Source organism: Gekko japonicus, unplaced genomic scaffold, assembly GCF_001447785.1.
Source record: "Gekko japonicus isolate JY-2015 unplaced genomic scaffold, Gekko_japonicus_V1.1 scaffold3371, whole genome shotgun sequence".
Taxonomy (NCBI): domain Eukaryota; kingdom Metazoa; phylum Chordata; class Lepidosauria; order Squamata; family Gekkonidae; genus Gekko; species Gekko japonicus.
In genome coordinates, this window is record NW_015163710.1 from 33309 (window position 1) to 45761 (window position 12453).

General features: G+C 50.5%; 1 protein-coding gene across 1 annotated transcript in view; it reads left to right on the top strand.

Annotated features, from left to right (window-relative positions):
* LOC107107524 (maestro heat-like repeat family member 5) overlaps positions 1–12453 on the top strand; it is an 87155-nt gene that overhangs the window by 25694 nt on the left and 49008 nt on the right. The window contains exons 6-8 of the mRNA XM_015407835.1: positions 6372–6451; positions 9381–9516; positions 10395–10490. Coding sequence (XP_015263321.1) covers positions 6372–6451; positions 9381–9516; positions 10395–10490 — 312 coding nt within the window. The remainder of the gene's footprint in view (positions 1–6371; positions 6452–9380; positions 9517–10394; positions 10491–12453) is intronic.

Below are 12453 nucleotides of genomic sequence, written 5' to 3' on the forward strand. Positions count from 1 at the left end.
GGTCATCCAGCCACACCCACCTTTTGCTTCTTATTCTGTTTACCTCGTTTGTTGTCAAAACCCAGGGCCTTTTTTTGTAGCAGGAACTCCTTTGCATGTTAGGCCACACACCTCTAACGTAGCCAATCCTAATGAGTTCCTGCTGTTGGGTGTGGCCTATTATGCTTATGAGTTCCTGCTGGGCGTGGCCAACTCGGGAGCCAACAGTGAGCAAGTTCTCTGTGGGAGGGATTGCCTTTCCCCCCCCTAACTTGGAAATTTTGGGGGGGGGGGGACATTGCAAGCCCATTCATACGGATCCACGGCCGCATCCATATGAGAACAAGCCAGAAATCCCCGGCTTCCAGTGCTGTGGCGCTAGCAAGGGATTCCTAGTTCAGGACAAACTGCAATTTGTTGTGGCATCCAGTGAAGCAGCAGAGTTGTAGTTCGTGCCTACAGAGCAGGGTTTGACTGTAGTTTAGAATTCTCCAGTTGCACACAACAGACCAAATCGCAGTGAGCCTCGATATCCAGACCAGGTGAAACAACAGAAGCTGGTCAGTCTTCAGTCCAATGCTCCCTCTAAGCTGTGAGGTCTTGTAAGCAAAAATTCTACTTTGTGAGCTACTAGCATTAAAGTTGTGAGCGAGCGATTTGGCTACTGCATAACCTAGTTTGCTCTGGAGCCATCCTTCCTGAGCTGAGACAAAAATTTGTGAGCTGGAGGCTAAAAAAAATGTGAGCTAGCTCGCACTGACTCAGCTTAGAGGGAACACTGCCCTGTACATGAGGAAATGGGAGGCAGTTCTCTGGCTAGCCTCATCAACTCTGTGCTGAGAGATTCCAGGAGATTTCGAGGTGGCGCCTGGGGAGGGCATGATTCGGGGAGTGGGGGACTTGAGCAGACCATAAGGCCATGGAGTCCAGCCTCCAAAGCAGCTGTGTTTCTCCAGGGGACACTGATCTCTGTAGTCTGAAGATCAGTTGTGATTGCAGGAGATCTCCAGGCCTCACCTGGAGGTTGGCAACCCTACCCCTGTACTCACAGCTCGTAGGGATAGTTTGGTGGCGTGGTTAAGAGCAGCGGACTCTAATCTGGAGAACTGCGTTTGATTCCTCACTCCTCCACATGCAGCCAGCAGGTGACCTTGGGTCAGCCAAAGCTCCCGGAGAGCTGTTCTCTCGAGAGTAGTTCTCTCAGAGCTCTCTCAGCCCCACCTACCTCCCAGGGTGTCTGTTGTGGGGAGAGGAAGCGAGAGGAGATTGTAAGCTGCTCTAAGACTCCTCTTCTTCTTCATCTTCATCTTCTCCCTCTCCTTCTTGAAGGGGCCCTAAGGGTCATCTAGTCCAACTCCTTGCACAATGCAGGAAATTTGCTATTCTGTTTTTGGTGCATAGCTAATCTCCATGCGGTGGCTCAAGTGGTTAAGACGCTGAACTGCAGGCTGTGGAAGGTCGGTAGTTCAGCAGTTCGAGACCCGAGTGTGCCGCATGACGGAGTGAGCTCCCATCTCTAGTTCCAGCTCTTCCACCAGGCTTTCAGCTAAGGAGCCACCTTCACCATTACCACCAACGAGCCCGGCCCTCAGCCTTAACATCTGGCTTATGCCATCGGGTGACTCAGGAAGACCACTGAGCTGAGAACTGTCCGCTTGCAAGAACGCCACCTCAAGTAACTGAATGATCACTAGGCACCTTATGACGTGAATTGTTTTAAATGATTTTATGTGGTTTTATTGGTATTTTATACCAACTGTGGAAGGAGCTGCGGTGGCTCAAGTGGTTAAGATACTGAACTGCAGGCTGTGGAAGGTCAGTAGTTCAGCAGTTCAAGACCCGAGTTGCTGCATGACAGAGTGAGCTCCCGTCTCTAGTTCCAGCTCCTGCCAACCTAGCCGTTCGAAAGCAAGAAATTGCAAGTAGATAAGTAGGTACCACTTCGGTGGGAAGGTAACAGCGTTCTGTGCGCCTCGGTGTTTAGTCATGCCGGCCACATGACCACGGAAACGTCTTCAGATAGCGCTGGCTCTTCGGCTTGGAAACGGAGATGAGCACCGCAACCCTAGAGTCGGACTCGACTGGCTTTCGAGCAAGGGAACCTTTACCTTTACCTTTTAATCTCCATGTGATTCTTATGAAGAATCCATCTGTTCAAAGCCAGGCAATTGTGGCTCCACACGCCAACCAAGAGACCGCGTTCCTCGCAGTTGTGTGGAAGTACTACCACAAGCTCCACTATTCAGTGCAACCTTACCCAGTCCTACCTCATGATGGGATATCGCACACTGTCCGGGTGGGCCGCTGAGTCTGTATGTTAGCAACCTCTTCTGTATTCTTTTTTTTATATATAAAGATTTTATTGGCTCCCCTAAAAAGGGGAGGTATTTCGCTTAAAAGAAAAAAGGGGAAGGGTAGACAGTGGGGGAAAGAGAAAGCTGAGTGATATATAAACTGGTAAATTAAACTGTTAGTAATGTCCAATTAATCTTCTTGGGCTTCTTCTGTGTGTTGTCAAACTTCTTTTCATAGTCCTGTCACATGTAGTTCTCTGTTAGTATGTTAGTAATGTTCCTTTGAATTTCTGTTAATAAAAAAAAAATCTCTTCTGTGCACATTCAGAACCGCTTCTTTGCGTGCTGGGTACTTTTACTATCGCTGACGTGGAGGAGCTTCCTCTGTTGTCTTCTCCTTCCGGCTTGTTAGATCCTCCTTCGGGTTGTTGTTAATACTCTCAGTTCATGCACTATAAAAAAAAGGATTCACAGCCATAAACAGTCCAAACATTCAACAGCCGGCTCTTGCACACAAGCAAACGCCCAGACGGAAGTCCCTCCCTTCTTCTCCGCTCGCTTTTGCCCAGCTCCGACATCTTTTCTTTTTTGTTTACTTTTAGAAAGTTCTTAAAATATGCTCCAGAGAGACAAAACTTTTTCCCGCTTTGTTTCAAATACATCAAAGGAAAACATCACTGTCCGCTCGATCCATTCCCCCCCTCCTTTTCTTTTTCGCTTATGCAAATGGAGGGTTAACCTCTTCGCCTTTTTCGCTGGGAGGGGGGGGGAAACGTTTTTAGTTCTTTTTCTCTGCATTTTGACAACTCACAGTTAAGCCGATCTTTTCTTTTTCTTTTCCACTTTTGCGGATGGTCGCTTTATCACTCGGTGACGTCTGGTGGCTCCACTAAACCCCGTTCGGGGTCGCTCACGCAGCAAGGTCCATTGGGGCAGGGCATGGTGGGAGCCTCGTTCTCCGACCTCTTGGCCGAAAGAGCGACTCCCCCCTAGTGCGCCCTAAAGCACCCCGGATCCGAGCTCCTCTCTCCTGAGGGGCTCGTTCGGGTCTCCGCTCGCGCGGATTCCCTCCTCCACCGCGGGCGGGCGAGGCGCCCTCGGGAGCGACCCGAGGAAGCGTCCGCCATGCGCGGGAGCCAGACCGGAAGCCAACCTCTTCTGTATTCTTGTTTTCATTGCTCGTGTGTCCCTATTGCTTCAGGGTTTTCCGCATGTGTTTCTCTCCCGCCGGTAGTCAGTTCAGTGTTACATGGCTTTACGTCAGGCATAAAAGGCTGCAGTTGACATCTGCAGGAAGATATGCGGGACATAAAACTATGTAATATCAGATTGACCACTAGAGGGAGCAAAAGACATGGAGAACGGGGGGGAATCCCCAAACCGATGGGAACACACAAGAGAGGACAATGGGGATGGGGAAGAGCCCTGAGAAGCCAAGACTGAGTTAGCGGCTTCACAGAGACAGCAGAGTTCTGTTGGCCTACCTGAGCAGAACCTCTCCCGGCTATAGGTAGTCCTGATGATGAAGTGCAGTTCTGGTCACCACACCTTAAAAAGGATATTATAGCTTTGGGAAAAGTGCAGAAAAGGGCAACTCGAAGGATAAAGGGGTTGGAACACTTTCCCTATGAGGAAAAGTTAAGGTGCTTGGGGCTCTTTAGCTTGGAGAAACGACGACTGAGGGGTGACATGATCGAGGTTTATAAGATTATGGATGGGAAAGAGCAGGTAGAGAAAGAGGTACTTTTCTCCCTTTCTCACAATACAAGAACTCGTGGGCACTCCATGAAATTGCTGAGCGGTCGGGTTAGAACGGATAGAAGGAAGTACTTCTTCACCCAAAGAGTGATTAACACTTGGAATTCACTGCCACAGGAGGTGGCGGCGGCTACAAGCACGGACGGCTTCAAGAGGGAATTAGATAAGCATATGGAGCAGAGGTCCATCAGTGGCTATTAGCCACAAGGTATAGATAGGGGCTCTGGGGCAAGTGATGCTCTGTCTTCTTGGTGCTTGGGGGGGTCAACAGTGGGAGGGCTTCTAATGTCCTGGCCCCACTGGTGGACCTCCTGATGGCACCTGGTATTTTTGGCCACTGTGTGACTCAGAGTGTTGGACTGGATGGGCCTTTGGCCTGATCCAATATTGGCATCTCTTATGTTCTTACATCTGCGATCAGGCCAATAGGCTCCTGACTCTAGGTAGGGAAATTCCTGGAGATTTGGGGTTACTGCTTGGGAAGAGGAGCGAGTTCAGTGGTATATAGGGCCTATACAGCTGATCTCCAGATTACAGAGGTCCGTTCCCCTGGAGAAAATGGCTGCTGTGGAGGGTGGACCCCACTGAAAAACTCTCCTCTCCCGAAACCCTGCCCTCCCCAGGTTCCACCCGCCATATCTCCAGGAATTTCCCAACCCAAAGTTGACAACCCTGCTGGCAGGCCTTGCAAGAACCCCAGGAGGAGATGTGTGGCCCGCTGGAAACTGGCGAGAAGTCCACTGGTGAAACAAAGCCCACCCCAGGCCCGTAACTATGGTGGGGCGTTTGGGGGCTCCGCCCCCTTTCTTAAAGGCAAAGCCCCGCAAGAATTTATTATGGAAATTGTTTTTTCAATCATTTTTACACATTCTTAAAAGGTGTGTGCTCCTTTAAGCAGAGTGGGGTGCTGTAGTTGACTAATTCCCACACTGAGCAAGGAGGTTGGAGTAGGTGGCCTCTAGGTCCCCTTCTAACTCTGTGTCAAGAAACTGGTCTCCTTTAAGATACTTTTTCTGCCAAAGTGTTAGCTTTCTTGAATATCGAAGTCATCACCCCCACCAGCTGGCTAGTTCTCAGAATTGCTGCTTAGGCTGGCAGAAGTGACCTCCTGATAACACCTGGTATTTTTGGCCACTGTGTGACAGAGTGTTGGACTTGATGGGCCTTGGGCCTGATCCAACATTGGCTTCTCTTCTGTTCTTAACTCGCAGCAGCTGAGAACTGTCATCTAAAGTGGTTGACGGCTTGCAATTTAGAGATCTCTCCTGGCAACAGCTTCCTCTTGACTAAATGGCTTTTCGTTCTGCACTGAGAACATCAGCCCCACCAAAAAATTTTTGCCCCACTAGCCACAAAATCCTGGCTGCGGGCCTGACGCACCATGTATCCAGGCCTGGCCAATCAGTCCTATGAGAGTAGTACATGGAACAAAAGGAGAAGGAGAAGAAGAAGAGGAGGAGGAGGAGATTGGATTTATACCCCGCCCTTCACTACCCAAAGGTGTCTCAGAGCGGCTTACAAACTCCTTTCCCTTCCCCTCCCCACAACAGACACCCTGTGAGGTGGGTGGGGCTGAGAGAGCTGTGATAGAAACTGCTCTTTCTCAAGAACAGCTCTTATCAGAACTACGGCTTGCCCAAGGTCATCCAGCAGCTGCAAGTGGAGGAGTGGGGAATCAAACCCGGTTCTCCCAGATTAGAGTCCGTGCATTTAACCACCACACCAAACTGGAAGGATGGAAGGAAAGATTTTCTTAGGAGGAGGAGAGGAGATTGGATTTATACCCCGCCCTTCATTACCCAAAGGAGTCTCAGAGCGGCTTACCTTCTCCTTCCCCTTCCCCTCCCCACAACAGACACCCTGTGAGGTAGGCGGGGCTGAGAGAGCTCTGACAGAAATTGCTCTTTTTCAAGAACAGCTCTTATCAGAGCTATGGCTTGCCCAAGGCCCTCCAGCCAGGTGCAAGTGGAGGAGTGGGGAATCAAGCCCGGTTCTCCCAGATTAGAGTCCGCACCCTTAACCACTACACCAGACTGGAGAAGAGGAGAATGGATTCATACCCCGCCCTTCACTACCTAAAGGAGTCTCAGAGCGGCTTACAATCTCCTTTCCCTTCCCCTCCCCACAACACACCCTGTGCTGTAGGTGGGGCTGAGAGAGCTCGTTCGAGAACTACCCTTGAGAGAACAGCTCTGAGAGAACTTGTGACTGACCCAAGGCCACACCAGCAGCTGCACGTGGAGGAGTGGGGAATCAAACCCGGTTCTCCCAGATGAGAGTCCGCTCCCCTAACCACGACACCAAACTGGCTCTCTCCGTCTGTGTGTTTCTCCACTGCAGGAAGTGATTGAGGAAGAGCCATCGGGGTCAGTGTGCTTCACGATCCTCCACCAAGCCATGACTACTGTCTGCTGCCTGACGTACGTACCGGAGCTTTGCTTCTCCTTAGCTCTCCTGGTCGGGCTTCTCGTCGGTTGCAGCGGGAGAAATGCCCGGTGCCCATGGCGAAGATAAGGTTCCTTTAAGAGGGAGGTGAAAGGAACAACCAAGCCGAGACTTGGGAAAGGGTGTGGTTATGGGGGCAGAAGAGCTTCAGGTAGCGGCCCCAGTTGCCCCCCTTGTGGCGGGAGACTCCCTGCAATTGCAGCCCTTATCCACCAGAGGGAGACGTGCCAGGTGCCCACTAAGCCTTGACGGGCGGAAACTGGGGCCAAGCCGTGAGGTGGGATCGACCTGGGGAGAAAAATGTTTAGGCACGTGCCAGGGCTTTGTTTGTAGAAAAAGCCCAGCAGGAACTCATTAGCATAATAGGACATACCCAACAGCAGGAACTCATTAGCATATTAGGCCACACCCCTGACAGCACAGCTCATTCCCATATTAGGCCACACCCCATATTACCAGGTGTGGTCATCCAGCCACACCCACCTTTTGCTTCTTATTCTCTTTACCTTGTTTGTTGTCAAAACCCAGGGCTTTTTGCATGTTAGGCCACACACCCCTAATTGTAGCCAATCCGAATGAGTTTCTGCTGTTGGGTGTGGCCTATTATGCTAATGAGTTCTTGCTGGGCGTGGCCAACTTGGGAGCCAGCCGGAACTCCGTTCCTGTGCGTTCCTGCCCCAAAATAGCCCTGGACACGTCTAATTCTTATTCCTTCCGGACTTTGTGGGGTTGCTAGGCAGTGCTTGGCGCTCAGCTGGAGGGCTGGGGGAGGGCGGGATCCCGGGAGAAAAATTGAAAAGAAGAATAAGGCCTCGGCTACTTCCTGCCAACCTAGCAGTTCGAAAGCAAGACATTGCAAGTCGATAAATAGGGACCACTTCAGTGGGAAGGTAACAGAGTTCCGTGCGCCTTGGTGTTTAGTCATGCCGGCCACATGACTATGGAAATGTCTTCGGACAGCGCTGGCTCTTCGGCTTTGAAATGGAGATGAGCGCCGCAACCCTAGAGTCAGATTCGACTGGCTTTCGAGCAAGGGAACCTTTACCTTTACCTTACTTCCCGGAAGGTCGGACCATAGAGTTCCTGGAGATTCCGAGAGCGACCTGAAAGGGACAATGGCAGCAATAGCAGGGTTACCGGCTCCAGGTTGGGAAATACCTGGAGATTTTGGGGGTGGAGTCTGAGGAAGGCGGGGTTTGGTGAGGGGAGGGACTTCTGTGGGCTGTAACGCCACAGAGTTCACCTTTCAAAGCAGCCATTTTTCTCCTGGAGACCTGATCTCTGTTGCCTGGAGATCAGTTGTGATCGCAGGAGATCTCCAGCCAGTGCCTAGCGATTGAAGTCCAATCAAAACATCCGTGGCAAAACGAAAGTGTTTACTGTAATAGTAGTGATTCTGTAGAAAAAATCCATATTGTGAAGGCCTTGGGTTCTGGTAGGAGATAGTCCACATGGGGTGTCCATCTGAAGAGCCGATCGTTGGAAGCTGGTAAGAATTGTAATTACTACACGCTCAGACAGAGCAATCTATGTGAAACGGGTATTTGTGATTGCGCCAAATCCGTTTCGTGTGAGCAGCAGTCATTTCCTGCGGGAGCGCACAGGAGCGGAGCTCCGGCAGTAAAGAGCCCAGGGGGTAGGCACATGCAACAAGCCCCACCCCCTGCTCCCAGCAGCCCTCAGTCAGAGCAAGAAGCAGCCAGGTAAGTTGCAGAGCTCCCCCCACCCAAAACAGTCCAGTGGCACCTTTAAGGCCAAGTTTTATTCAGGTACAAGTTCTCCCTCCTCTGCGAGGACAGATCTGCACATCCCCCCCCCTCCCAATAGCTAGCAATCCAAAACAGTCCAATGGAGCCTGAGCGGTGGGTGTTGCCTTCTGACACACTCCCGGTGATGGCAGGGGGTGTGGCATATGCAAATAAGTCATACAAATGAGTTATGCTAATGAGCTCCTGCACCTCTTTTTCTACGGAATGACCCCTGCCTGTGAGCAAAAATACAAGAGATTTCTCTAGAGAATGACTCCTATTACAGTAAACAGTTTCGTATATATATATTTTATTGACTGTCGTTTTTGTCATGGATGTTTTGATTGGAATTCCACCTCCTCCCATGATCTCTTGCCTTTGGCTAGTGCCTGGAGATTGGCAACCCTCAGCAATAGCCAGAAACTCTATGGTAAGATCTGAAAAATACTGGGTTTGCCGCATGGAGGACTTGGACAACGACATGCGCTTGCACACGTTTATTGTACTTCACACTGGAACTAACAAACGGCCCTGCGAGGCCAACTATATACACACCCACCCAGCACACACCCAGTCCCGTTGGAGTGTTTGAATTTCCCGCCAGAGTGGCTATTGGTGAATGCTTGGGGGAACTAGGATCCTAGGCTTCTATTGTCTCAAGGAGCCAAGCTCCTGACTGTAGCTGCGGGCCTCTGGTGGCGGCCCGCGTACATCACAAGATCAGCTGTGCATCGATGGGCAATGGCTGTGATTGGGTGGAGGTTTCCCACCATAAGTGGGCGCATGGGAACTCTCAGATTTGCCTTCCGCACTTCTGTCCGGTAATAAATCATGTATAGCTGATTTTTTTTGTTGAATCGGCGGGGGGAGGGGGAGGGGTGTGACGCTTATGGGGAGTCTTAATCAATGTTCCCTCTAAGCTGTGGAGTCTTGTGAGCAAAAATCCTGCTTTGTGAGCTACTGGGATTAAAGTTGTGAGCCAGTGATTTGGCTACTGCATAAATTAGTTTGTTCTGGAGCCATCCTTCCTGAGCTAGGACAAAAATGGGTGAGCTGGAGGCTGAAAAACTGTGAGCTAGCTCACACTAACTCAGCTTAGAGGGAACACTGGTCTTAATATCCCCCCCCAAAAAAACACTGTGTGGTTTATTTTCAGTCTCCTGAAGCCCCCCCTGGACTACGACGTGAAGTCCGACCTGGTGCGCAAGAGCGTCAAGAAGGTGTTCTCTCTGCCCGCTCTGAAGATGACCAAGCTGAAAGCCGGCAGCCCCACCCACCCGACGCAGACGCAGGTGCCTCCCCCTCCCTCTCCGGGGGTCCAGAAAGAAAAGCGGGGGGGCTTGTATGTCTGCAAGGGTCTACTGGCCAGGAACGGAGTCCAGATTCAGAGACTGGGGTGTGGGTGGGTGGGGTGTGTGCTGGGACTAAACTTCTGGAGGCACGATTAGTGCGATTTGACACAAAGGACCGGCCGATTCATGTCTATAGCTTCAGAGCATGGGTCTCTCCTCAGCGTGGTGCTTGCGGGCCCCGTGATGCCTGACACCCCCCCTTCCTGATGCCCACCACATGCTTTTAGAAAGTGGGCTTCTGATTGTCCATTCTGATCGGCCGTTGGAAATTTGACTGGTTGTACAGATTTTTTTTTTAAAAGTTGTTTCAGCAGCAGCGGCCACCACAGCACAATACGTTCATTTCAAAAGGCGGAGCCAGTTTGGTGTAGCGGTTAGGAGCGTGAACTCTGATCTGGGGGAACCGGGTTTGATTCCCCACTCCTCCACATGCAGCTGCTGGATGCCCTTGGGCAAGCCGTAGTTCTGATAACAGCTGTCCTTGAAAAAGAGCAGTTTCTGTCAGAGCTCTCTCAGCCCCACCTACCTCACAGGGTGTGTGTTGTGGGGAGGGGAAGGGAAAGGAGTTTGTAAGCCACTCTGAGACTCCAAGTGAAGGGCGGGGTATAAATCCAATCTCCTTCTCCTCCTCCTCCTCCTCTTCTTCTTCTTCTTTCCTTACCTGCTGGCACAACTTCCAAAGTGGGACTTGTGGGGCACAGGCCATGCGTGAGGGGGCACCGCCCCTAAGTGCCCCACTGTGGCTATGGGCCTGTCCAGCAGTCTGTTCCCATCCACACCTTTGCTCACGCTAACTGTATCCTCTCCTCTCCTTTTAGGACTTCTACCTGCAGACTATCAACGCCTGCAACAACATGCTCACCAGCTTGCTGTCCGAGACCCCCAATATGGAGGGGCTACAAGAAATATTGATAGTAAGGAAGCCGTAGGCGTGTAGGATGCTGCTAGGGTTGCCAGTGCTGGGTTGATTTATTTAATTTTATTTCCAGCCCTCCCTCCCCGCACAGCAGGCGACAGGGCAGGTTACAACTTTCTTAAAACATACCTGGGGAATACCTGAAGATTCTGGGGTTTGAGCTTGAAGAGGGCAGAGTTTGGGGAGGAGAGGAACTCCAATGGGGTAAATGCCATAGATCCCACCTTCCAATGGGGCTGTTTTCCCGAGGTGAGGTGATCTCTGGTGTCCGGAGATCACTAGCAATTCCAGATCTCCAGGCCCCAGCTGGAGGTTAATACAAAAACTGGGGGGCACAGTGTTAGGAAGACATACAAAAATATATATCACTGTGTACAGTAAATATGGAGCTGCGGTGGCTCAAGTGGTTAAGACACTGAACTGCAGGCTGTGGAAGGTTGTGAGTTCCGGAGTTCAAGCCCCGAGTGTGCCGCATGACGGAGTGAGCTCCCGTCTCTGGCCCCAGCTCCTGCCAACCTAGCATTTCGAAAGCAAGAAATTGCAAGTAGATAAATAGGTACCGCTTCGGTGGGAAGGTAACAGCGTTCCGTGTGCCTTGGCGTCCAGTCATGCCGGCCACATGACCACGGAAACGTCTTCGGACAGCGCTGGCTCTTCGGCTTGGAAACGGAGATGAGCACTGCACCCCTAGAGTCGGATTTGACTGGCTTTCGAGCAAGGGAACCTGTACCTTACAGTAAACATATGTTTATGGTAGAACAATTTTATGCTTTATTCTTTTTCCTTTTTATATTTTTCAATACTGTTATCTAAATATTGGCATCAAATATTATCAAAAATATATTTCACCCAAAACAACACATAGAGAAAAGTATTTTTCACCCAAATAATAGCATCATGTGCAGGCTCAGGGCGGCTTACAATAGTTAAAAACCCATATACAGTTAATACAATAATAATATCTAAAACAATACAATATGATATCATAAGAGAGCCAGTTTGGTGTAGTGGTTAGGTGCGCGGACTCCAATCTGGGAGAACCGGGTTTGATTCCCCACTCCTCCACGTGCACCTGCTGGTGTGACCCCGAGCTCTGAGGGATCTTCAACAATTTCGTAGAACGGTAAAGACCGAGCCGTTCCGACAAGCGTTTTAATAGTTCTGGCCAGGGCTCTACTGGTAGCAGGAGCTCCTTTGCTTATTAGGCCACACACTCCTAGTGTAGCCAATCCTCCAAGAGCTTACAGAGCTCTTCTTACTGGGGCTACTGTAAGCTCTTGGAGGATTGGCTACACTAGGAGTGTGTGGCCTAATAAGCAAAGGAGCTCCTGCTACCAGTAGAGCCCTGGCCAGAACTATTAAAACGCTTGTCGGAACGGCTCGGTCTTTACCGTTCTACGAAATTGTTGAAGATCCCTCAGAGCTCGGATTTTGATTGGGAGCTGGTTCCATCGCCTCGGTGCAGCTAGGGAGAACGCCCTAGTTTTTGTTGCTGTTAGCTTAGCATCCCTAAGGCCAGGGAGGACCAAGCGATTTTGGTGTCTCGGATCTCAGTGCTCTCGGGGGAACATACGGTTTACATTTAGACAGCACCTTTTCAGTATCGCTATCACTAGTCCCACGGGACTCTAGTAATTTACCCGTTTCGCATGAATCTTTTTCAAGGGCCATGACGTTTCTAGAAAGGACATGAGGCGCAATGATTTTTCTTTGTGAGCACAAAAGCTCTTAAGATAGCCGCATTTTGCACTAGCTGCAGCTTCCGAATTTGAGACAAGGGCAGCCCCATGTAGAGAGCATTGCAGTAGCCTAATCTCGAGGTGACCATAGCATGAATCACTGTTGCCAGGAAGGGAACCAGCTGCCTAATCCCGTCAGAACCCTTGCGGCAAACATAATAACCTAAGACAGCATATCTCTCAAATTCTATCAGGTTGTTGTTGTTGTTCAGTCGCACAGTC